This window comes from Protopterus annectens, chromosome 1.part0 (assembly GCF_019279795.1).
Source record: "Protopterus annectens isolate FY-2018-M chromosome 1.part0, PAN1.0, whole genome shotgun sequence".
Lineage (NCBI taxonomy): Eukaryota > Metazoa > Chordata > Ceratodontiformes > Protopteridae > Protopterus > Protopterus annectens.
In genome coordinates, this window is record NC_056725.1 from 1,541,654,149 (window position 1) to 1,541,680,273 (window position 26,125).

Here is a 26,125-nt window from a genome sequence, read left to right on the forward strand (position 1 = left end):
GATTCTGACAACAGATGCCTCAGACAAACCTTGGGGAGCTCATCTGAATGGAAAGTGGATACAAGACAAGTGGCCTGCCAGACTACAACATCTACATATCAACTTGAAAGAGATGTTAGCAGTCCAGTTTGCATTAATAGATTTTAAGGATTTACTTCTTCCAGGGCAGGTGTTGATTCTAACAGACAACACAACTGTCATGTGGTACATCAACAAGCAAGGCGGAACACATTCTTATCCTCTATGCAGGCAAGCAATGATTTTGTGGGAGACTGCTCTCAGTTTACAACTAACTCTTCAGGCAAGGTTTCTGCCGGGAGCACAGAACTCCTTAGCAGATGTGTTGAGCAGACAAATTATGGATCCCCACGAGTGGAAATTGGATCCTCATGTATTTCAGAAATTGACAGTGTCATGGGGAACTCCAGACATAGATCTGTTCGCTTCCCCACTAAACCACCAGCTGCCAAAGTTTTGCACAAAAAGGTTTCATCCCACAGCTTGGAGAGTGGATGCTCTTTCTTTCAATTGGAGCAATCTTCATGTGTATGCCTTTCCGCCTCTGCCTCTCCTCCCAAAGGTACTACTAAAGACCAGGCAAGACAAGCCAAGGATGATTTTGATAGCTCCAGATTGGCCTCGACAGCATTGGTACCCATTACTGAGGAGCCTGGTACAGAAGCCTCCATGGCCTTTGCCTTCGATTCCACACCTGTTGTCTCAGGAGAACAGTCATTTGCTCAATGTCAAGCTTCACTCTCTGCACCTAACAGCCTGGCATATTCTGTTTTGAACCATAGTGGGCCTCCACTTCCACAGCAGGTTTTGAATGTTATTTTGGAAGCTAGACGGCCTAGTACAAGGAAAGTGTACGCAGAAAAATGGAAGAGATTTTTATTTTGGAGTGCAGCAAAGGATTTTGATGTTTCTGAGCCTAATTTAAGTGTGGCTCTTCAATATCTTACTGAGTTACTGGACAAAGGTTTGCCCTTCTCTTCTATTAAGGTTCATGCTGCAGCAATTTCGGCTCACTATGATTGTGACCCACCATTGTTTTCTCATCCTTTGTTCAAGCAATTTCTTAGAGGGGCAAAGAATATAAGACCCCCACGAAGAGCTCCTACTCCTGCTTGGGATCTCAATTTTGTGTTGGAGAAACTCACTCTACAACCTTTTGAGCCTGCAGCTACTGCTGAATTTAAAGTTTTTATCATGGAAGACTGCTTTTTTGTTGGCTATTACCTCTGCAAGAAGGGTTTCTGAGTTGCAGGCCCTTATGGCAGTTGAGCCTTTCTTAATTTTCCATAAGGATAGGGTATCTTTACGTACTAATCCTTCCTTTATGCCTAAAGTGGTTTCTAGTGTGGCTTTAAACCAAACTATTCATTTGCCTACCTTTTATGCAAATCCCCAAAATAAAGGGGAAAAGATTTTGCACACTTTAGATGTACACAGGCAGTTGCGATATTATTTGGACAGAACTAAAGGGTTCAGGCAGTCTCAGCAGTTATTTGTTTCTTTTGCTTTGAGTTCTCAGGGCAAGCCTTTGTCAAAACAAACTATTTCTAAGTGGATTGGGTTTTGCATTGCTTTCTGTTATTCCCATCATGGCAAGGAAGTTCCAGCTGGGATTAGGCCTCATTCCACTAGGGCTACTGCCACTTGACAGCTTTTTGAGAGGGGTGGCAACTAAGGATATTTTGGAGGCAGCTACTTGGAGTTCAGTGCATACTTTTTCCAGGCATTATCACCTACCACTTTACTCTAAATCCAGGGCTGGTTTTGCCACTGCTGTTTTGCAGGGCATTTTGGCAGCTCCTGCTTCCTTATAATTTGGCCATCCTCCCTTACCTCTGCTTTGGGATTCTACCCAAGTGTAAGGACTGCAGCAATGTGAGATGAAGAACATAGTACAGTTTTGTACCTACCATAAATGTAGATGTTCGAAGATCCACATTGCTGCAGTCCAATTTACCCTCCCTCCTTCCCCTCTGTAGTTAGAGGCGGATGTCCTTCATGGATGCATCTGCAGTCATAACAACTGGGTTGTCCTGTCATCAGGCAGCCCTTCAGTCGGCCGGATTCCAAAGTCCGGGTCCGGCTTCGGCTGATGTCGCACTTCACCCGACGTCATCTCTGCTGGTCTGCGGGTATAAAGGCATCAGCCGACGCCATTTTCTCCAGTCTTTCTTGCCGCGTGGCGCCCGAAGCAGAAGCTGTTCGCAAGTGCCGGTCGGTCGGATCCAGAGATTACTACTACCGAATACTACTTCGAAGACTTCTAAAGCTAAGTACCCCGTTGGGGACTCTTTCTTGCCTCAGCCGATGTCAGAAAAAGTCAATAACTGTTTAACTTGTGGGAAACAAATACCTCATAAAGATTTCCACTCTTACTGTTTGCCTTGTCTAGGCCCAGACCACGACGTAGCAGCCTGTTCAGCCTGTGCTTCATTCAACCGACGAACGCTTAGGCGTCGGTCGGAGTTTGCTGAACAGTTTTTCGGTTCTGATTTTGCGTACATTATGCCGTCGGACCCTCCGACTTCCCAAATTGTTAAAAAACGCAAAGAAAAAGACCGACACTCGCGGTCCACGGTTTCGGCCGAAACCATGGTTAAGCAAACCGCGAGTGTCTCGGTTTCGGCCGAAACCGAAAACTGATCAAAGCACAGCTGAATCTATGACTACTTCTGAGTTTCCTGCTACATTACTTGAATCGACCTCAGATATTTTACCTACTACAGTGGTTCCTAGTGACTTATCAGACACCATCCCTTTGGATGTCTCTACCCCAGCACGTGGTGCTGCTAGGCCTCCTGCAGCCATGTCAATTAAGGCCTTTGCCAGGGCTAAAGCAGCCAAGTCTACTAAATCAGTGCCTGTTAAGCCCCCCTCAGCCAGGCCCACTTCTAGTGCACAAATGCTTACTCTGGCAGAAGATTTAATAACCTTAATTAGGGGATCTCAATCTCACCCAGACAGGGCCTCGCAGCCCCCAGAGAAGAGACCTAGAGCAGAGCCCCCAGAGCCTGGGTCCCCTGATGATTCTGCGGATGACTCAGATATTACAGACCAGCCAGAGGCTCCTTTCTCCAATTATGAAGACTCAGATGCTGATGAATCCATCCCAGCTGCTTCCCCACCAGAAGAATTCTCCTTTGGGGAAACATTGCATGCCATGCAAGAACATTTCCAATGGCAGCAACAGGATTACTCAGATTCCAGAAAAAGACTTAGGACTTTTCTGCACCTTCCACAACATAGGCCCTTAGCTATACCTCCTGTCCTATCTGTTGTGGACGATGCTTTTAATGATGTCTGCACTGCACCAGATTCTTTACCTCCAGCCCCTGCCAAACCAGATAGATTTTACAGGGTACCAGACACCCATCATCACCTATACAAGGCCCCACTTGCAGACCCCGAAACTATATCCCAGGGGCCTAAGGCAGTAGCCTCGACCACAGCAAAAAATCCTATCCCTTCTGAAAGGGAAGCCAGGTCTTTAGACAGATGGGGCAAAAAGGTTTACACCTCAGCTACTCTCTCAGCCAGAGCTTTAAACTGTCAGTTTCACATGATACAATACCAAGAATTTATGCTTGATCAGTTAACTAAAAAGCTATCCTCTGATGACTCTATAGATAAGAAATATGTATTAGAGATGGTAAATAACATACAACAGGTTAGTAACCATTCACTGAAATGTGGCTATGATGCACTGGAGGCTTCATTTAGATCAGCCATGACTGGCACAGTGATAAGAAGACATGCATGGCTGAAGGAACAGGTCTTACCGGATCATGTTAAAGCTAAGTTATTAGATGCTCCTATGGATAAGGCCAGCTTGTTTGGTACGCCTGCCCAGCAGGTAATGAAGAAAATGGAAGAAAAGGCAACATCTGTCCAAACAGTAAAAGATTTCTTGCAGGTTCAGCCCCCAAGGTTTAGCAGGAACTGGCCTGCCAAAAACTGGTCCTTTCCTGACTCCACAAGATCCCAAAGGGGCAGAAATAGACGTTCCAGAGGCAGAAATCAATCCAGAGGGGGTGCCTACAGAGGACGACAGTGGCAAGGTAATAACAGAGGCACCGACACAGCCAGTACCACTACAACAGCACAACAACAGTGACTTGATTCTAACTCCGCCTACCAGGGAACAAATAGCAGCACCATTAGGCGGAAAATTAACCTTATTTTCAAAGAACTGGCACTATATCACAAAAGACAAGTGGATTTTGCAAACCATAGACCAAGGTTACCGGTTCCACTTCCACACTTTTCCAGTCAAAAGAGGAATGCCAAACCTGCCTCCAAATCAAAAAACAGAAGCTCTACAACAGATAATGCAATTAACAAAGATGAGAGCTGTGGAAAGAGTTCCAAGAACAGAACAAGGCAAAGGATTCTACTCCAGACTATTCCTAGTTCCAAGAAAGGAAAAAAGTTGGAGACCTATTCTCGACCTGTCCACCTTAAATACATACATCATTGTCCCAAAATTCAAAATGCTGACTCTACAGCAGCTTCTTCCCATGCTGGGCAAGGAGTGTTGGCTGGTAACTCTAGATCTCAAGGAGGCATACCTGCACGTCCCCATCCGACCAATTTGCAGAAGATACCTCAGATTTCTTGCAGGATCAGAGCACTATCAATTCTCAGCATTGCCCTTTGGCTTATCTACTGCGCCCAGAGTATTCACAAAATGCCTGGCATCAGTGATTGCCCACTGCAGACTACAGGGAATTCAAATTTATCCATACCTGGACAATTGTCTGCTACAAGGGGACAACCCAAGCAAGCTGACAACAGATTTACAAAGGGTCATTTACTTGCTACAAGCTCTGGGATACACAGTCAATTTACAAAAGTCAAGGCTGATACCATCCCAAACAAGGACATTCTTGGGCGCGGAATTGGACACAGTAAAACAAATGGCATTCCTAACTACAGAAAAACAAAAAGAACTCCCTCTTTACTTCTTGGCACTAACAAGACGGAACAAGCTAACAGCAAGAAAAGTTCTGCAGGCCCTGGGCTTCATGGCATCATGCATAATCTTAGTTCCACATGCCAGGCTACATATGAGAAAACTACAGTGGTATCTAAAGAATTTATGGTCCCAACACAGGCACAGCCTAGAAGCAGAAATTCCACTAATACCATGCCTAAAACAGGAGTTCCTATGGTGGGCTCAAGCATGCCAGTCAAACCCAGGCCTACCTTTTCACAACTATCAAGCAAGCCAAACCATCACAACAGACGCCTCAGACCTAGGATGGGGGGCTCACATGCTGGGCAAATGTGTACAAGGATTATGGATGCAGGACCAGCTTCACCTGCACATCAACCTAAAAGAAATGCTGGCAGTAAAACTGGCAATCCAAAACTTCAGACCATTCCTCAAAGAAGGCCAATTGATGATAAGGACAGACAACACCACTGTCATGTGGTACATCAACAAACAGGGAGGCACTCATTCATACCCCCTGTGCAGAATGACCTTGGACCTTTGGAACCTGGCACTCAGCTACAACATCCAGTTACAGGCAATATTCATACCAGGAAAGGAGAATACTCTAGCAGACATGTTAAGCAGAACCACCTCGGATGCTCACGAATGGATGCTACACCCGGACATCTTCAAGACCATCTCAAAGAAATGGGGAATGCCACAGATAGATCTATTCGCTTCCCCTCTCAATCACCAGCTCAAAAAATTCTGCACAAGGACATTCCACCCACTTGCATGGAAAGTGGACTCGCTCTCCTTCAGCTGGAAAGGTCTGACAGCATATGCATTCCCACCTCTACCTTTGCTACACAAGGTATTACTAAAAATCAAGGAGGAGCATCCAACGATAATCCTGATAGCTCCAAACTGGCCAAGACAACACTGGTACCCATTGCTAAGAAGCATGTCTCGGAACAAGATGTGGTCAATACCCCTGAGGCCTTTGATGTTAACTCAGAACAACTACAACATCATGCATCCAAACCTAAAAACGTTGCAACTGACTGCATGGAACATTACATAGCAACAACTAATCCAGAACTTTCCCAAAGGGTGAAACACATTATCCTTGAAGCCCGCAGACCTTCAACAAGAAGGAACTATGCAGGAAAATGGAAAAGATTTGTCATTTGGAGTGCTGAAAGAGGAAAGGATGTGTCAAATATAGATATGGCTAACATTCTGGAGTATTTGGCAGAACTTCTGCATACAGGCCTGTCCTACTCCTCCATCAAGATACATGCATCAGCTATTTCAGCAGAATACAGCTTTGATCCACCTGTCTTTTCACATCCTTTACTCAGGCAGTTCCTCAGAGGGATTAAGAATGTAAAACCCCTAGGAAACCACCATTGCCAGCTTGGGATTTGAACTTTGTACTAGAAAAGCTGACACTCGCACCTTTTGAGCCAGCAGCAACAGCAGAGCTACAGCATCTATCGTGGAAAACTGCTTTCCTACTGGCAATAACCTCAGCAAGGAGGGTGTCTGAATTTCAGGCCCTAATGGCAGTACAGCCCTTCCTAATCTTCCACCAAGATAGAGTGTCCATGAGGACTAATCCTACATTTATGCCTAAGGTGGTATCCAGAGTGTCTTTAAACCAGGCAATCCACCTACCTACCTTCTTCCCCAACCCTCAAAACAGAGGGGAAAGAATGCTGCATACCTTGGATGTACATAGACAGTTACGCTACTACCTGGACAGAACAAAAAGTAACAGAAAAACTGACCAGCTTTTTGTAGCCTATGCAACAGGAAGAGAAGGAAAAGCTATTTCCAAACAGACAATCTCCAAATGGATAGGAAATTGCATACGATTCTGTTACTCCTTCCATGGAAAACCAATTCCACAGAACATAAGACCTCATTCTACAAGGGCAACAGCCACTACCACAGCCTTCTTACGAGGAGTGGCAACCAAGGACATTATTGAGGCGGCTACTTGGACCTCCGTGCATACATTTGCCAAGCATTATAATTTACCTTTGTACTCCAGATCCCGAGCAGGGTTTGCCACTGCTGTACTGCAAGGGATCCTAACCACACCTTAATCTATGTTTTCCTCCCCCCTTAGTTGGCTATGGTATTCTACCCAGTTGTTATGACTGCAGATGCATCCATGAAGGACATAGTACAGTTTTGTACCTACCATAAATGTAGATGTCCGAACTGGATAGCATCTGCAGTCAGGATTACCCTCCCTCCTTCCCCTCTGTGGTACTCCTAGGGTATTTACCCTCCTAATAGCTAGCTGGTGGGGGAGTCTCTTATTGTGTATTTGTTTGTATATATGTACATGCTTATTTTTTGAGTTTGCCTTCTATCCTTTTGCAAACATTGGCATTTATCCAAAATTTAGCCTTCCAGGGAGGGCAACTGGCATCTGGGGCAAGAAACACTGAAGAAAATGGCGTCGGCTGATGCCTTTATACCCGCAGACCAGCAGAGATGACGTCGGGTGAAGTGCGACATCAGCCGAAGCCGGACCCGGACTTTGGAATCCGGCCGACTGAAGGGCTGCCTGACGACAGGACAACCCAGTTGTTATGACTGCAGATGCTATCCAGTTCGGACATCTACATTTATGGTAGGTACAAAACTGTACTTTGTCTGGGTTGGGTGGTCAATTGGGTGTATATTGTATATATTGTACATATTTTTAGTGCTAGGATGGTTGGTTGTTGGTTTGCTGTCTTTTGGTTTTTGACCTTTATTTTTAGGGTCTTCTGACATCTGGGGCAAGAAAAGACTGAGGATATGACGTCGGTCATGCGCATTTGTACCCTGACGTCCTGATGTCAGTCAAATGCGCCTTGACCGACGTCAGCCTTATACTTTGATATTCGGGCCGACCGAGGACAGCGGACTACCCAAGTGTAAGGACTGCAGCAATGTGGATCTTCGAACATCTACATTTATGGTAGGTACAAAACTGTACTTTTCTTCTGATGACCAAGATTTGCCCTTATCTACCTATGAGGATTATGATGCAGAGGACTCCATTCCCTCTGCTTCCCCTTCAGAAGAGTTCTCTTTTGGTGAAACTTTGTACACTCCTAGGGAGCATTTCCGCTGGGAAAGCCAGGATTTCTCTGACTCCAAAAAGAGGCTTAGGGAATTCTTACTCCTGCCTCAACACAGGCCTTTAGCTATCCCCCCTGTACTGGACATTGTAGATGATGCCTTCTTGGAATCTAGCCTGGCCCCAGACACCTTACCTCCAGCTCCCAGGAAACCTGACAGGTATTACAGAGTACCTGATTCTCACAAGTTCCTCTTTAAGAATCCTACTGTGAACCCAAAGACCATTTCACAGGGACCCAAAGGCATTAATGCTACTACTGCCAAAAATCCTACCCCCTCTGATAGAGATTCCAGGGTCCTGGACAGATGGGGTAAGAAGGTAAACACTTCTGCTACTTTAGCCATTAGGGCCTTAAACTGCCAGTTTCATATGTTAAAGTACCCAGCAGCATCTTATTAGATTATTTAAACAGAAATTGATGTTGATTCCTGACTCTGCTGAAAATAAAGAATTACAGGATTTAATGCATTCTGCTGAACAAGTTGGTAAGCATACTTTGCAATGTGGCTTTGACTCCTTAGAGGCATCTTGTTAGGGCTGCAGTTACTGGGTCTGTTCTTAGAAGGCATGCTTGACTTAAGGATCAAACTCTGCCAGATCATGTTAAAGCCAAATTACTGGATGCTCCCTTAAACCAAGACCACTTGTTTGGCAACAAAGCAGAAGTAGTTCTTAAAAAGATGGAGGAAAAAGCTAGATCTATGCAAACTGTTAAAGGGGCACTATGCCGTTCCTGAAATAGCAGTTCTGCTTCGGGCCGAAGATAAAACACTGTCAATCATTCTCTTAGCCCCTCCCATTTTATTACATCAAGTCCTGACGTCGTAGCAATACCTCCCTTTGCATTCCGGTTCCTTAAAAAGCTGTGTAAAGCACTAGTCCTTCCCTGTTTTTTTCCCGTCTGGAGAAACAGATCATTGTTCGGGTTCCTGGCTTCATACAGTGCTCACAGCTACTTAAGTTTATTGCTTGAGGTAAATGCAATTGTATGCACTTATTTTCTTTTATTCTTTTTTATTTGATTTTTTCAGTATTTTTTACGGTGTATCTGCTAGTACCCAAATGCAGCATCGCACGAAAAGTTAGCTTGCTTGCTTGCCTGTTGGGTACTTAGGTATTGTAATTCACAACCAGCTTTGCAACAGGAGAAAAGGGTCTTTTTCCGAGCTGTACTCCAGGAGAAAAGAAGTGGCCATGGCCAACCATGTAATGCAAAGTGCTTATGTACTACAACAGCATCGGTTTAGGAAAAGGGTAGAATTTAATAAAACCTTGACTTGCTAACATTTGTCAGCTGCCGTTTCGGTAACCATTAAATGCACATTTTATGTACATTGTCACTGTTTCAGATGCCCCGAAATATAATCCACCTTTTTAAATCTCCACAGCTGGACTTCTTTATGTAACTGCTACATTTTGCAGGACGAGCGCTTTCTTTTTCTCTTTTTTTGGCAGAAGTACGGCTTGGACAATCAGGTTGCGATAATACGTAACTACCACCTGTTGTAATACATATTTCTGCACAGCAGTGCATAACTAATTACTGTGTTGTGAGTTTGCATAACTAATTTTGCAGGACAAGCGCTTTCTTTTTCTATTTTTCGGCAGAAGTACATCTTGGAAAAGAAACGTTAGTTACAAGAACTGGTTTGGGAGGTATAGTAGTATAGGTATAGTAGAAACTGTCCTTCTGGTGAGTGTTTTTTTTTTTTTAGTACTTATGATATGTTATGGATCTACATAGTGGCACTTGTACATTCATTGACCCCGTAGCTACTGTAAGTGATTGTTTCTCTACCTGAGGTGAGGTTGTTAGTCATTTTGCAGAAGCGCATTGGAATCGGCCGTTATTGGGTTGGGGTACTGGGCGCATCTTTACGGAAAACGCATAAATGCCGTGATCTCGAGTAGCTGGGTAAATTAGATTGATTTAATGCTTAATTTATGATTAATATGAGATTTCTTGTAAGGGTGACAGCGGGTGCTTGTACTTTGGCGCTGCACATGCCTTGTTATTGTTTTGGAATGTGGAGCGGTTGAGTTTGTGCAAATTAGATATAAAATGTGATTATTGAAAACTACTGTAGAATGACACTTACAAATGAAACTTTGCTTTGGCACACAGAGGTTAGACAGAATGTTCCCTAAAAGAACTACTCGATACTTTTTATAACAAAATTTCACACACTTAATAAGTTATAACCATGCACAGCAATCAGCTAGCTAAAATGAGAAGCCTACTGTTTTAACATTGCTTTCAACAAATGTGAATAACTCTTCCAGAGGTCAGCTCCCTAACCTCATGTCTTCAACATGCTGTTCATGTAACAATGGCATTGCCATCTAGATCTAGAGTGCAGACCTCTCAACTGTACAGATGTTTGCAGAATATCTAGATTTTTGCTTTATATTTTTGGTCTACTTTTTATAAAATTGTGGTTTTCTGGCAAATGACAAATTATTAAAGATTGATGTTAGAAAATAATTACAGACACTTGAGTTTCAGACTTCATAACCTTCAGAAAATCAATGCTAATGCAAAACATGTTATTCTATCAACTTTCTAAGATTATAAGAGCAATATTTAAAAAAGATCCCTATTTTTGGGCCTTTGTCCAACTTTTATATATGGCTTTGTTTAGATTTCTTGCTGTTAGTCCTGAATGAGTCAGGGAGATTATTCCATAGCTTGGAGATGGTGAAAAAATATAGCATGTGACCAGCTGAGATCCTTGGTTTATCAGTGTTCTGTATCATTTTGTTTTCAGATCTTAACAGTCGTTTAGGATGGTATGTGGCCAGAATATGCAAGAGGGATGGGCAGGCTACTGTGTTGTAAATAACTTTGCTGGCAGTAGTTGTACATAGGTGAAGTTTTATAGGTTCATAGGTAGGTACTAGGCTATTGGCCGTAGGGCCTATATAAGCCTAGCCAAAAATCTACCCTGGCTTTCGCCACCCAAGAAATTTATTTTCCTGTGCCCCTGTCGAGCAGAGCCACAGAAGTGATCCTTGGGGTGAATTTCCTATTTCCCATCCAATCATCAAGATTTTTATTGAAGAGTGCTAATAATTATCTCTGTTTGACATAGATCGGTAGTCTGGTCCAGAGTATGGGAAGTCTCTGGGAAATGAATCTATCCCTCCAGCATGTTCTATTTATTGTGGTGACAAGGTTTAGGTCCCTAGAGCATGTAGATCGGAGGGACTGGGATTTCTTTAAGTGGAGCATGTCCAGCAGCTCTGGATTTGGCATAGCTTGGTATGTTAGGTAGAGATCGCCTTTGAATAGGCGATATGCGACAGAGTAAAGATGGAGTTTTTTGAGACGGGACTGCATAGGGCATCAGTTTGAGGCCATAAATCCTCTTTGTGAGGTATTTCTGTGGCCTTTCCAGTTGTTGTAGATGTCTTGTGAGGTACATACCAAAAGGGGCATTGTACTCTATAATGGGTCTAATGAGTTATCAGTAGAGGGGAACACTGACCTCTTTTTTTTTTCTGGATGAGGAACCTTTTGTGATGAGGTGAGCCACATAGAAGGATTTCCAGACCACTGTAACATAAACATTTTAAGATTTGCACTGGGTGTGACAAGGATGGACAGGATTAGGAATCAGTATATTAGAGGGTCAGCTCAGGTTGTACGGTTTGGAGACCAAGTGAGAGAGGCGAGATTGCATTGGTTTGCACATGTGCTGAGGAGGGATGATGAGTATATTGGCAAATGTATGCTAACAATGGAGCTGCTGGGCAAGAGAAAGAGAGGAAGGCCTAAGATGAGGCTTATGGACGTGGTGAGAGAGGACATGCAGGCGGATGGTGTTACAGAGCAATATGTAGAGGACAGGTGAGCTTGTCTGTAATACCAGAATGGGGAATGGTGTCAAATGCCTTTGCAAGGTCTAGGTAGGCTGTGTGTACCACCTTTCCCTTGTCTATAGCCTTGTTAACTGAGAAGTCCACCAGGTTTAGGAGGCACGATCTGCCCTTAACAAAGCTGAACTGGGTAGGGTACACTGTTTTGAGGTTCCCAATGTCTCTGTTAATGAGTTCCATGATGATGCTCTCCATAGCTTTGCAGACCAAGCTAGTCAGGCTTATAAGGTTATAGTTCCCTGTGTCTGTTGTGGCTCCACCTTTGTAGAGCTGAATAACCGTTGCTGTGCACCACTCTATGGGCACGTAGCCTGTGGAGAGACTGAGTGTAAACAGTGTGTTTAGGTGAGAAGTTAGTTTGTCTTTTAGCTCATGTAGGATGCAGCCTGGGCACCGACTGGTCCCACTGATGCTGTGTTTTTGGCTTTGGAGATGGTTGTTTTAACCTGAGTGTCTATAATATCAGGGGCTCTACATTATTCTTGAATGGTTATGGGCCCTTTTGGGGGTGGGTGGGTGAAGTTTGCACTGAACATGTCTGCCAGGATGTTGGCGATATCAGTTTGTTCTGTGTATTTTGTGCCACTCTGCACTAACTATGAGTAGATCTGACCATAGCTAAAGAATGCCTTGTGGTTATCTTTGATGTCCTTGGCAATTTTTCTTTCGAAGCTAGCCTTGGATAATTTTATGAGGGATCGTAGTTTCTTGCTGATACTGAACAGGGATGTCTTGTCTTCTTGGGATTTTACTCTTTCTATACCAGTTTCCTCCTTCTATTGTATAGCTTATTTATGGCAGGGGTCCATCAGACTGGTTTTCTTTTCTTGGAGGAGTCAGTCTTTGTTTTGCTTGGGATATCATGATCCATGCATTCTTCTAGGTGCCCCTAGAATGCATTAGTAAAGGATTTTGCAGCTTGGACAGTGTTATCCTTTAGCATGGATGCTTTGAAACTTTCCACCTCAATCTTAAGTAATGTGAAGTTTGCGTTAGAAAAGTTTTTCATGTTTGTTTCCTTGACCATGGGTGGAGGTGGAATGTGTATATCCAGAGTGATTTGTTTCTGGTCAGATCTAACCAGTGAGGGGTTGACCTCCGGTGTGTAACACCGGTCGCCCATGTTGGTGATGACCAGGTCCAATATGTTGTCACCTCTGGTGGGAGTACTGTGAACAGTTGATCCAGGGCATTTGAGTTTATAAATTCTAGGAAATGTTGGTCAAGGGAGTTAGAACATAAGAATTTCTACCAGTTAATGTTTGGGTAATTGAAATCACCCAATATTAGGGTGTTTGGTTGGACCAGTATGTTTACCAGTGTTTCCAGAAGTGTGTAATGGGGGTCCTGGGACATGGTGGGTGATCTGTAGAAAGCTGCAATTTGAATTGCAGTTTTGCCCATTGTTAGTTGCACGTGGATGATTTCTGAAGCATCATGCTGTGCCACTAACCTGGAGTTGTGGGTATCCTTGATGAACATGAACACGCCCCCGCCTTTGGTATTTCGGTCCGGGTTCTGTGGCCAATATGTATGTTATGAGTTGTAGCCTGGTAGTTCTGTGGTGCTCTCTGGAGCCTTAAACCAGGTTTCTGTTACTGCACATATATCAGTTTTCTCCATACTGAGGAGTACCTCGAGTGCGTGCAGTTTGAGGTTTAGACTGCTAGCACTGAGTAGCATTACCCTCAGTTTTCTGTTTGTGCTTTTTACAGCGGTGGGTTTGTCTTTTGAGCCTTGCCTAAAAAAGGCACTATGGGGGTGGCAAGAACCTTGGCCAGTATTCAAAATTCTAAGGGTGACAGGTGCAAGCTGTCTCTAGCAAAGTAGCGTGGCTTGTCGAGCATGTCATCCCAGGCAGACAGACACTGGATCCCCTTTGAATGACACCAGAAACTTAGCCAGTTATACTGATAATTTTTTCTTTATACTGTGGTATCATTCTTGGTGAGGGCAGGATGCTACTCAGGGTCAGGGTCATACTGGTCTGGGCTACGTGATCAGAGAGCTCTTATATGTCTCTTTTCATGTAGTCCAGGGAGGTACGACTCGGGTCATTCACACCAACATGGACAATGACAGAGACGTATTTTTAGTTGTTCTGGAGTGACCTGAGTGCTTGTGTTATGTGGTGGGGGGGCATTATAATCTCTGTATTTCTAGATGGCGAACCCATTAGTAATTAGATGGGCCACATACAATGATTTCCTAACTACTTTGGCAATATGATTGTCAAAGGAGAGATTACTGTCTACATGGGTCCCCAGATCTTGTAATACCTCATCTGTATTAAGGGGGCTGCCACCAATGTGGTAATTTCTAGGTGTTTTTTTTTGTTTGACAAATTGGGATGACTCTACATTTTTTGGCATTTAGATTGAGGCCATGACTTTGATCATATGTCACATTATGAAATTTGATACAGATGCCTGGTGTCAATCTCAATAGTTTAGTTTGTGCAATGACTGTGATATGGTTCTTATTGTAGAGTTGCATTTTAAATAATGGTATTGGCAGAGTAGCTTTAGACCAATGGAATAATATTGTTTGTATCTTATTATTGTCGAGTATTGTGAGTTAGCCATTTCCTTGTTGCTCAAAAACATTCTTGGGTAATTTCTTGTAATTGTCGAAGTGATTGGGCACAGCTTATTAGGGTACAATCAAAGGCATATTGGTCCAGACTGTCAAGGAGGGTGGCTTTGTCTTGGTAGTTATGGAATTTTTTGAAGTGCATGGGGTCCAAGGTGGGATACAGTAGTAAATGTGGGGAACCTACAGTGTGATGCATGAGTAATACAGTATATGTTTTGTAATATTTAAAGATGAAAACAGGCCTTGTGGTAAGCCAGGGGGAGGGTAATGATGAATGAATGCAGTCAGCTTCACAGATAGCTAGCTTCAGATCAGATTGGTATGGGTTTTTTTTTCAGTGAGTGCAGCCCCCCCACAGCTTACTGATGCATGAATCCGTTTAGGTCCAGACAGTCTCACTGGTAATGTGTATTACACCGGTATGACTCCTACCTTGTGAATAAAGTAGCTGCCCTTCCCAAATGTCATTAACAAAAATACAATAGCTGCTATTATTACAATGTATGTAAGTAGGTGACAGAGGGGAATCAAAGAGAAATGTGTCTGATCACTGCTAAGCCTACCAGTAGGGTGCCGACACCAGTGCAGGTAGTTATTTCACTATGGATAGTAGAGTCATTTTCCCTGTCATCAGTATACATAGCTTTTATGTATAGTTTATTGTATGTATTTATTGAAGATTTCTGGAACGGGATAGTCTGACTGGATATATGTCCATTTTCAGCGGAGGCCCATGGACAGAAGGTACATATTAATACACCGTGAACATTTAATGAATGCTACTTTGGTGGGCAAAGGCATGTCACCAAAACATGGGATGGACCTTAACTCTAATCCCTGGCAGCCAAACCTTAACAACAGATGCATCACAATATGGCTGGGAAGCACACTTGACGTGAAGATGGATTCAGGGCATATGGAGCCCAAAACAAATGCATATTCATATCAATCAGAAAGACATGCTAGCTGTTTAAAATGCCCCGAGAGCCTTCAAGGACTTACTTTATCCAGGACAACTTTTGATAAAGACGGACAACACCATGGTCATGTGGCATATAAACAATCAGGGGGGGCACGCACTCAATACCCCCCTTTGTAGATCAGACATGGCACTGTGGAACACAGCTTTGACTTACCAAATACATCTTCAAGCTCAATTCTTACCCATAAAACAAAATATACTAGCCATTAGAAAGGATGGGGTGTGGAGCAAGGTGGGGAGGTTATGGAAATAAGGAAAGAAAGTTATTTAATGTAAGTTATTTTGGACATATCACTTACACAGTGTGATTTCTTTGGTCTGCTGTAAAAGGTATGTGGTTTGTCAGCTCCACAAGCAGTGTTTAGCAGTTACTGCCAAAAATTTGTAAAATCAGGAGATGTGACTTCTACATGTTATACACACATGTTAGGATTTACAAGCAGCAACAGAGTGAAATGGTGGCGTGTCTGTGTACCAGTTGGCACTCAGCCGACTGTAATCATCATAGTTGTCATAAAATCAGAAATGTTTCAGCACAAGTTGGAGCCCAAATGAAAAAGATTTGAGACATAACCATCAACCTTCTATGTCAAAAATGTGGAATGCTGCTACCTTTCCCAGTGTGGAGTATGTGACTGTCTGCAGGGTGTGCACACATAGGCTTCACTGTTTGTCCATTTACAAAAAGGTCAGCTCAGCTGTGTATGTCTTATGTGCTCAGCTGACTGTTAGTGGTTTGAGCTTGTATATAAAAGGTGTTTTACATTTGTTTGTTTATATTTTGAAAGGTATTCCTCAAGCTCCTTGCGGTACAGTGTGCCTTACTTTTGGACAATGTTTCTCATACAGATAATATTTGGCATTAACACTGGATCTTTCTTGCATTAGTACAAACACAGAATAGGCAAGTACAGATCACAAACTGGTAAATGCATGTGTATTTTACTGATTTCAATGCTGACACTGTAGTTTCTGTCAAACTAATAGTAGTGGTTACTAGGCTGCAGACATGCAACAGATCTGCTTGAATCCTACTCTCTCTTTTGTTTATGTACTGGTAGTAAGTCAATAGCCTTCTTAAAACAGTCGGCCAGGACTTCGGTTCATAGCTAGGTACAAGACTATCTGCCCTAGGGCATTTAGAAGCCTAGCCAGAATATGTTGTCTTCCACCTCCCTTTTACACTAGATTCCTGATACCCTGTCCAGCAGGGCCATAGAAGTGATCTCTGCATTGAATTTACAATTTCTCCTACACTCATCAAGAATCTCTCTTGCATAGAGTCACCGAGGTGCTCTGCCTAACATGGATCGGGACTTTATTCCAGAGCGAGGGAAGCTTCTGGTATATAAATCTATCCCTCCATGTCCTATTTATAGCTGTGCTGACGTTTAAATCCCTGGAGCGTGTAGCTATAATGCATCTGGTTTTCTTGAGGTGCAGCATGTCCATTAGTTACGGGTTAGACATGGCCTTGTACATCAGGCAAGAGTTCGCCTCTGAGTAGGCGGTAAGCCACTGAGTAGAGCTCGAGTTTCTTTAGTTGAGCTGCATAGGGCAACTGTTTGAGCCCCACCATCCTCTTGTTGAGGTAATATTGAGGTCTCACCAGCTGTTGCAGGTGTTTGGTAACGTACATCCCAAATGGGGCATTGTACTCAATTACGGGCATGATGAGTGATGAGTAAAGTGGCACAATGACCTCTATTGATCTTGATGTGAATCCTTTTGTGATTAGGTGAGCTATATAGAATGTTTTTCTAACCACTTTGCAATGTGATTGTCAAAGGAGAGGTTACTATCTACTTGGGTCCCCAGATCCCTAATTACTTCTTCCCGACTTAGCGGATTACCTCCTATGTGGTAATTTGTGGGCACTTTATTTTTCCCAAAGGGGATGACTACACATTTTTTGGCATTTAGCTTGAGGCCGTGTTTCTCACAGCAGGTATCCATCTCCGTAACACCCTTCTGAAGGATGCTTGTGTTAGCCGGAGCATCCATTATGGCTCCCAGTATGCAATCCTCTGCAAACTTCGCCAGCCACAGTCCTGTCGTGCTTGCCTGTACCTCAGAAGGATGTACCGAACAAGAGAAGTCCCAGGACAGAGTCATGTGGGATGACACTTGTAATCTGTTTAGAGTCAGACATGGCACCCGCAACTCTGAACATGTGAGTTCTATCCCTGAGCCAGTTTGCAACCCATCATGTGCCAAATGGGTTGATATTTACTGTGTTAAGCTTATTTATGATATCACAGTACTTGGCTCAGTATTTCTTATTTTATTTATTTGTATTTGTTGACTGGGAGTGTCTGACTGGATGTAGGTCCATTTTCAGCAGAGGCCCGGGGAAAAAAACTCCACAGTTAAAATAAACAGACAGTAGTTACATTGGAATACATAGCGATTAACAATTTACATAGCAATTGCTTACAACATATTTACAGATGAAGAACATAGTACATCAGTAGACAACCAGAATCTTTATCTGTGAAGTACATAACAGACATTAACAAATGTTACTATAAGAAATTCCTGCTGTACAATAAGTACTATGCTTATGAGCATCTGTGCTTGCTATAATCAAGGCTCTTACTGGAGTGTAAAGAAAGGTAGTGGTTGGATGGGGTGGGTGATACTACAGTGGGAGTTGCAAGGGCATAGCCAGCATGTTTTTTGGTGTGCATTTAGTAAAGTTTTGAAGTGGGTGCATGATGGTACAGAGGTAATTGTGGGTGAGAGTGAGTTCCACAATTCGCCTATGGTGCAAGAGAATAGTGCTTCACCAGCACAGTTACTGGCTTTAGTGATCTGTAAGTGATTTTTGTTGCTGCATCTTAGTGGTCTGTTGGTGTCATAGGGTTGGAGTAGATTCTGGAGGGATGGGACATTTAGTGGATGGTTTACTAGTTTGTGGGCGAGTGAGAGTTGACACCATTGAAGGAGGTGAGGGAGTTGAAGCCAGCCCTGTTCAGCAAGTGAGAGACAGTGGTGACTACGGTTTGATGCCCCTGTGGTGAATTTGGCGATTTTGTTATAGCAGGTTTTTAGCTTGTTTAGATTGCATTGACTTAGGTTGGTATATACTGGAGAGGCATAAAGTAGGGCGGAGATTAGGTTGGAATTTGCTATTCAATTCTTTGCTGCTTTGGTGAGAAGTTGCTTATTTCTGTATAACGCTCCTAGTTTTTTGTGGACTTTTTGTATGGTCATGGATATGTGAATGTCATATTTTAATTTGTTGTCTATTTCCGCTCCTAACAATTTGGTGTGTTCAGTTGGGTATATAGTGGTGTTGTCTCTTGCTGTGATGTTACAGTGAGAGTTGATTTGAGTATGTTTGGTGGGTTGGAATATGAGTAGTTTACTTTTGTTTTGGTTGAGTATTAATTGGGCATCGGATAACCAGGTATCAACAGAGGAAAATTCTTCCTGTGTGAATTTTTGCAGTTTGGGTAGTGACTTGGCTGAGCAGATAATGGTTGAGTCATTGGCATATGGTATGAGTGTGCCATGTTTGGTGGCAGAGGCTATATTATTGGTAAAAACACAAGAGTAGGGCTCCAAGGATGGATCCTTGGTGAACCCCTATGGAGACAGGTAGTTGGGGAGATATCTCATTCTGCCATATAACGGATTGTTGGCAGTCAGACAGGTAACTCTGAAACCAGTTGGTGACTGATTGCGAGAAGGATAGGTAATTGAGGACAGAGATAAGTTGTTTGTGTGGGACCATGTCAAATGCTTTTGATAGGTCTAGGAAAGTAGCAGAGGAGAGAGAGCCATTGTTTCAATGCTGAGGGATACTGTTAGTAAAGGAGAGTAAGGCAGTGGTGGTGCTGTGATTTTGTCATAAACTATGCTGAGTACTGGAAAGGAGGTTGTTGATAAGGAAGTAGTCTGAGACCAGAGAGTGTATGCATCTCTCTAGTATTTTGTAGAGTGGAGAGAGAGTAGCTATGGGGCAGTAATTGTTTAGTTCTGTGGAAGTCCGCCTTTGTGGAGGTGAATTATATGTGATACTTTCCACAGTGTGGCAACATAACTTTCTGTACGAAATCACGTAAAACATTTACAAACGTTACAAACCTGCGAGACATGATTCCGAACAGCTACCCTTTAATGTTTCATGCTACCTAACAATACAGTGTATTCTGAGACAAACACAGAATGTCGAGAACAATGAGGTTTCTTCTAGATGATACCAAGTCGGTCATTGAAATTTCACGCTTTCTCAAAGTGCAAGCAGACTGCAGATCACAGTTTCGTCACTTGAAAGTTATGTATTTATCACCTATTACTACATTTTAGTCAATAATTGCATTGCAGTGCGGTACAAGTTATTTACTCCTGCTCAAGTTCTGTGAAATGTTTGTTGTATTACAGCTGTATTTTAAAATGCTTATGTCATTCTAAAGCAGCAATGCAATGGCATATTGCATATGCAGTACACCACCGTTTGTCAGTATTTCTGAATCTATGGCAGTTCACTTATTTTGTGAATTTGAGTGTTAATTACCATTAGGGTCTCTTACATGCAGTGTTAATTTGCTAAGTGAAAGAGTACTGATAAGTATATGGTGCCGTAGAGTTCATGTGTTATAACTGCATTGCTTGACCTTGGTAACTGGCAAATATTTCAGTCACATAACAATTTTTTTTGTTTGCTACAGTCACCTCCATAGCATTTTGATGCAAACCATTTACGAAGTACACAATGGTCAAAGTTTTCACATCTTGGAGCAAATGCCTCTCACTTTCACTCTTATTTAAATTTATTTGACTTAACCATCTTATTTTGTCTTTCAGTGCCCTGTCCAACTAAGAAGTACTGGAACTGAAGTCGGACAAGAGTCAGTTCTTTTTTTTGTCTAAAGATTTGTCTGAATACAGTTGTATTTATTTTTATTCGTATTTTTACATATTTATTATACTGGTATGTGCATTACTGCTCTATCATTTCAAATACTCAATGGTTCTACTCAATCATTGAGAGAATGATATGCTGACATACAGTTGAGTCAAGGTATTTTTACGATTTTAACAGGTTAAGTAGCCCAATGTGCAGTGCATTGCACTGTGTCCTTTTACCCAATGTAGTGGAATCACACATTGAGTCGATGAAGTTGTGGTGTTTGGTGTCACCATCCCATGACTTCGGGTTTTGAGGAATTTGTGCCACATTGGCGTGGCTATCGGGACATAGGTTCATAGGTAGGTACTAGCCTATTGGCCCTAGGGCCTATATAAGCCTAGCCATACATTTACCTTGTCTTTTGCCACCCAAGAAAATAATTTTCATGTGCCCCTATCGAACAGAGCCACAGAAGTGATCCCCGAGGTCAATTTCCTATCTCCCATCCTTTCGTCATGTTTCTACGTGACGAGTGCTAATGAGGAGCTCAGTCTGACATAGATGTGTAGTCTGTGTGAGAGTATGGTAACTCCCTGGGACAGCAATTTATCCCTCCAGCATGTTCAGTTTATTGTGGTGACAAGTTATACTTCCCTAGAGCATGTAGCTCAGAGGGATTGGTATTTCTTTAAGTGGAGCATGTCCAACAGCTATGGGCTTGACATAGCTTTGTATGCCTGCCAGACATCGCCTCTGAGTAGGCAATATATAACGGAGTTGCACTTAATAGTTTAATTGGTAATATGTTATTTTGCAGGTCAAGAGCTTCAATACTCTTTCGGTTCAATGAGGTCGGACTTTGATATGTTTTGCTGGACTCATTTGTATTCCTGGATATGTGTTTTGGCTAATTACAAAGAAACAAATATAAAAAAATTATATACACACACATATATATATATATATATATATATATATATATATATATATATATACATCCACATACATACATATATTTAGAGATAATATGTGGCCTATATATGAATATGTGTGTGTGTGTGTAGGTGTACATGTGTGTAGGTATGTATATATATATATATATATATATATATATATATATATATATATATATATAATGTGTACATACATACCTACATTTATTGATAATGCTAGGGCTCTGCTAGTGAGAATTTGAACATGACTGTATTCATGGTTTGTGATTAGCTTTTGTTTGGTGATCATGATGTGTCTTATTTCTGTAATGTCCAGGTGAGGTGCACGCAGTTATTGAGTTATTCTATTGGGGTTCTGTATGTAGATTGTATGTGGATGAGAGTAAAGTTGCCTGGCTACAAGACAACCTAAACTTAGCATAAGTAGAGTACAGGTGGTTGGCCAAACAAGGAATACTGGAATGTGCGGTAATCTGAAAGTCATCATAGCTTCTTTTTTCCTCATACTTAGGTTACCATTTGATCTTTGGGGCATAGGATGACAGTAGTGGTGATGTCAAGTTTTCTAATTAATATACAGAGTACGTGCACAGTATAAATGAGCTGCTGATGATGCATTATACATGGGTGTGAATGATGAGGTTGGCAGCAGCGTATCCGAGCAGTCAATGACTTTACTGTTTTATACTATTTATTGATGTTAACAGAATCTGAATAATTCACATTTAGGTGGACGTTCTCTTGAAAAGCTCTGTAAAGAGGTTGGTATGCAGCAATCATGTACTTTATCATTGTTACTCTCTCATATTTCAACATTGATGGATTAATTTGCCCATGGCTGATTTGATTTTTCACGGTTGTGTTTGCAAATGAGTGCTGTATCTCAAAGATGGACATACACTTTGACATTTTTTAATAAACTGTCTTTGCCTGTTATTTTTCGCCTGTATTCGTTTCTCAGAGTTTATAACCATGGAGGCTAACTACACTAGTGGGAATGCACCTACAGTGACACCTGTTGATGCTTTGCCAAGCCGAAGAAAACTGCATCCTAATTCTGGAAGGAAGAGTGCTAAAAAGCAGAGAAATATGAGGGAGACTAGTCTGAGAGAACAACAGCAAGCTAACATCATGGCACATGAAGGACAACAGTATTGTGAGAGTTTACAGGTAAAGTGTCATACAAGACTGAGTTTGGTAGCACATAGGTTAATAGGTAGGTACTAGGCTATCTGCCCGAAGGCATGTATAAGCCTATCCAGAATGTGTTGTCTTTTGCCACTCCCTTAGATTAGTTCCCTGTGCCTCTGTCCAGCAGAGCCACTGAAGTGATCCCCGGGGTAAATTTTCTGTTGCCCATCTGCTGGAAAAGGTTTCTGTTGGAGACTATTAGCGAGGAGCTATGCCTAATGTAGATTGGAATCTTGTTCTAAAGCATGGGAAGTCTCTCGTACAGGAAACTACCACTCCAGCCCTTCATTTTTATTGTTGTGGTGAGGTTAACATCCTGACAGCATGTGGCTCGAGGGAATAAGCTTTTCTTTCGGTGCAACATGTCCATCAGAGAATACCTCAGAGTAGTCAGTATGCAACCGAGTACAGCGGGAGTTTCTTTAGTTGAGCTTCATAGGGCATCTGTTTGAGGCCAGTGATCCTCTTGGTGAGGTACTTCTGTGGTCTTTCCAGCTTTTGCATGTGTCTTGTAAGATATATTCCAAATGGGGCAGTACCCTATGATATATCTGAATGATGAGCAGAGGGGCACAATGACTTCTTTTTGCGCAACCTTTTGTGATAATAATGGGCCCACAAAGAAGCATTTTCTAACCACTTTGTCAATGTCATTATCAAAGGAGAGATTACTATCTATTTGGGTACACACATCCCTTATTACGTCTTCCATATTTAGTCAAATGAATTCTTATTAGAAATGTGTATCTGAGATAGGGACATGCTGATGATAACAGCTAATTATATTTTCATTTGCTAGGTCAGTATTCCTTTAAAAATGTGTGCCCAAGATGTTCTGTGTAGGTGCATAACACATTATTACAGGCACATTACTTATGATTAACTAATGTAAATGCTTGTGTGTTTACAGGACAGAATTCAAGGCCTATCCACAGAGGAAATGCGTCATCTATGCAATGTTATAGCAAAAAGGAATCCAGCACTATTACAGGAGATACTTGAGGAGCAAGAGAGGGGGAACATTGGAATTACTGAACAACGTCAGGCAGAACAACCCCCGACTTGGTGTGTGTGCCAAGGCTGCAGGGATATGCCCACTGCACAAGAAAGAGTCTGCTGTGCCAATTCACCAACAAACTGTTTATCTCTTGTTCCGGTGAGTCATTGCTTAATGAGATAGAATGCTGTATACTGACAAGGATCACATCGGGCTAGTGTAATAGTATGTAAAGAAGATAAAGTTATACTGTGTAGGTATGATTAATTTTATAGCACCCAGTATGACCACAGTTTATTACAAACTTAAAGGGGCAGGTTACACTAGGAGTCCAATGATTGACAAAAGAGTTGGACACCTTAATTTAATTGAAATAGAACACCTAGGAAACTAAGTTATACCTGCTTAAAGAGATGGAGAGCGAGAGAGAGATGCACACACTGGTACATATCTGATTGTTCATGAATCATTGACATGAGTACTGTAATGATGTAGCAGATATATGCTTGTCTGTGGTGTCGACAGATATTGTTTTACAGTGTGTAACAGTGTTTGTGTAAATGACATGAAAAGCAAATTCTGCTGACAGAGTCTTGTCATATACAAGGTGAATTCTTCAAGCAGATGCTGTCATGGTTCAAGGCACCAAGTACACACTTCAGTGTAAATGGGTACAGTATAGTATATCAGAAAAGTAAGCTATAATCTCTGCATCAACTCTTGATCATTCTGCCTGGTAAAGAGTAATGTTGTATGGTTGATGTATGACCATATTACCGTCTACAGTGTATAGGATTTATCATCTATGTCCAAAATAATTGCTAATACACATTGCACTCATCTTGTTATATACAGCGCATACAAAGTCAAATTGGTATACACAACTCTGGCTATACATTACAAAGTGTATTTTTGCATAATTACATGATTTGTTAGTGTTGTTACACAAGTCTGACTGTTTCATCATAATTGTAATTGACTAAGGTTGCATTAAATGTAATTTTTTTTCCAGGAAATGAGTGAAGTTGTGCTGCATCCGGGTGTTCTACGCGTTGCTGATACCTACAGGAGGGCTATCTTTGGAATACCATTGGAGACGGATGATAATCGTCGTTTTCGGCATTCGGCCTATCGACAGTTCACTGTCTGGCGTTATGGACGGCTTGGGAGTAGAGTGCGTCGAGTCATTCCGAGTTGCTGTGTTTGGCGCATTCGTGACAGATATCCCAACCCTTTAGGCCAGTACACAGGTTTTCTAGCTCAACGGAGGACAGTGACTGACTAGTATTAAAAAGTTAACATTTATACATTTGTGTGTTGTGTTAGAATAGATCAAATTTTTTACCTAGTATACTATGTTTGGCCTGTATTTTTACAATAAAAAACATGGACTAAAAAACATTACAGTTTGTGTATTTGTCCTGGATATTGTTGTGTACCATGAATAATCGGTGCACCCTTGGCAACTGTATATTGAAATAAAGGACTGGTAAGATGTATGCAGTGTGACGTAAAATCTTTATGGCTTGTAGTACACTACTTGGATACAGACGACTTAAAGATAGAACGATGCTTATTGAGATCTGACTGTATGAGAGAAATCGGTCTGTTATAAGGCAATGTCAGGAAACCAACTATGCAGGAGTGGAAAGTAGTAGTGACGATATGTAGTGCTATGCATGTGTGAACACAGTGTATACTTATGGGAAATAGAGTCATATACAGCAGTAGTTATGTTACTTTGTATTAGTTTGCGTTTGAAAATGGTACTTGCAATAGAACTCACTATATACGTAGTCATAAAACAGAACCGAGCTACGTGTGGCCAGTTGTATGAATAACTGCTGAACATGTGGATTAACAACAGAGTGCACCTTGCATTCACTTAGTGCATGGAGTGGCTTAGAACTGAATAACCATAACTGCCTTACAATTAACCATTGGTATGAACTACATTTCATCTGCAGTACAGTAGAGTACTTTGTTAATATCGTGTACGTATACGCCAATGACTATTAGTAATGGTGTACAGGTTAGGTAATAGCAGGAGTACAATTTCAGAAGGCTGAAATTGAAAGGTTAATTCTTAATACGGTTGCATGTTCCAGTGTAACAACACACACAAGATATGGCCAGCTTGACAATATGTGGTTGTTCAGATGATTGTGGAACAGATGCCTACATTTTTTCTTTTGAATGTGTAAGATGAGAAATAGTATGGTGGATTGAATCACACGTATCAATGATGTGCAGTGTTGTAGTAAGTAAAGTGGCCTGAAGAGGCACAATCCAGACATTCACAATCAGTCACAAGATGTGGAGTACACGGAACCATCATATTATCGTAAGTAGTCTGTTTTGGCACTGTGCAGTGTACCTACAAACACCAGGTCCAATTGCCTCTCGTTCACGGCTATTGGATTGTGTTTATTTATTGTATTGTATTTATTGTAGATTTGTTAAATGGCATAGTTCCTTTGTCAGCATAGGCCAGTGTAGAGAAGCTACAAGATAATACACCTTGAACATTTAGTGAGCACTAGTTTCAAGCATATAACATTAATAAGT

The 26,125-nt window shown here is 41.9% G+C and overlaps 1 protein-coding gene across 1 annotated transcript; it reads left to right on the plus strand.

Moving 5' to 3' along the window:
* Positions 1-8,947: 8,947 nt before the first annotated feature.
* On the plus strand, positions 8,948-25,035 carry LOC122798905. The gene is made up of 4 exons (XM_044068005.1): positions 8,948-9,076; positions 22,331-22,539; positions 23,471-23,716; positions 24,570-25,035. Exons 2-4 carry the CDS (start codon positions 22,342-22,344, stop codon positions 24,840-24,842), a joined length of 717 nt encoding a protein of 238 aa, XP_043923940.1. The 5' UTR covers positions 8,948-9,076; positions 22,331-22,341; the 3' UTR covers positions 24,843-25,035.
* Positions 25,036-26,125: the final 1,090 nt, after the last annotated feature.

Excerpts from the sequence above, each read along its gene's own strand:
- LOC122798905 (XM_044068005.1), top strand. The coding sequence starts at position 22,342 with ATGGAGGCTAACTACACTAGTGGGAATGCACCTACAGTGACACCTGTT. Across the intron at positions 22,540-23,470 it reads AGTATTGTGAGAGTTTACAG|GACAGAATTCAAGGCCTATC; the intron begins GTAAAGTGTCAT and ends GTGTGTTTACAG. Across the intron at positions 23,717-24,569 it reads ACTGTTTATCTCTTGTTCCG|GAAATGAGTGAAGTTGTGCT; the intron begins GTGAGTCATTGC and ends TTTTTTTTCCAG.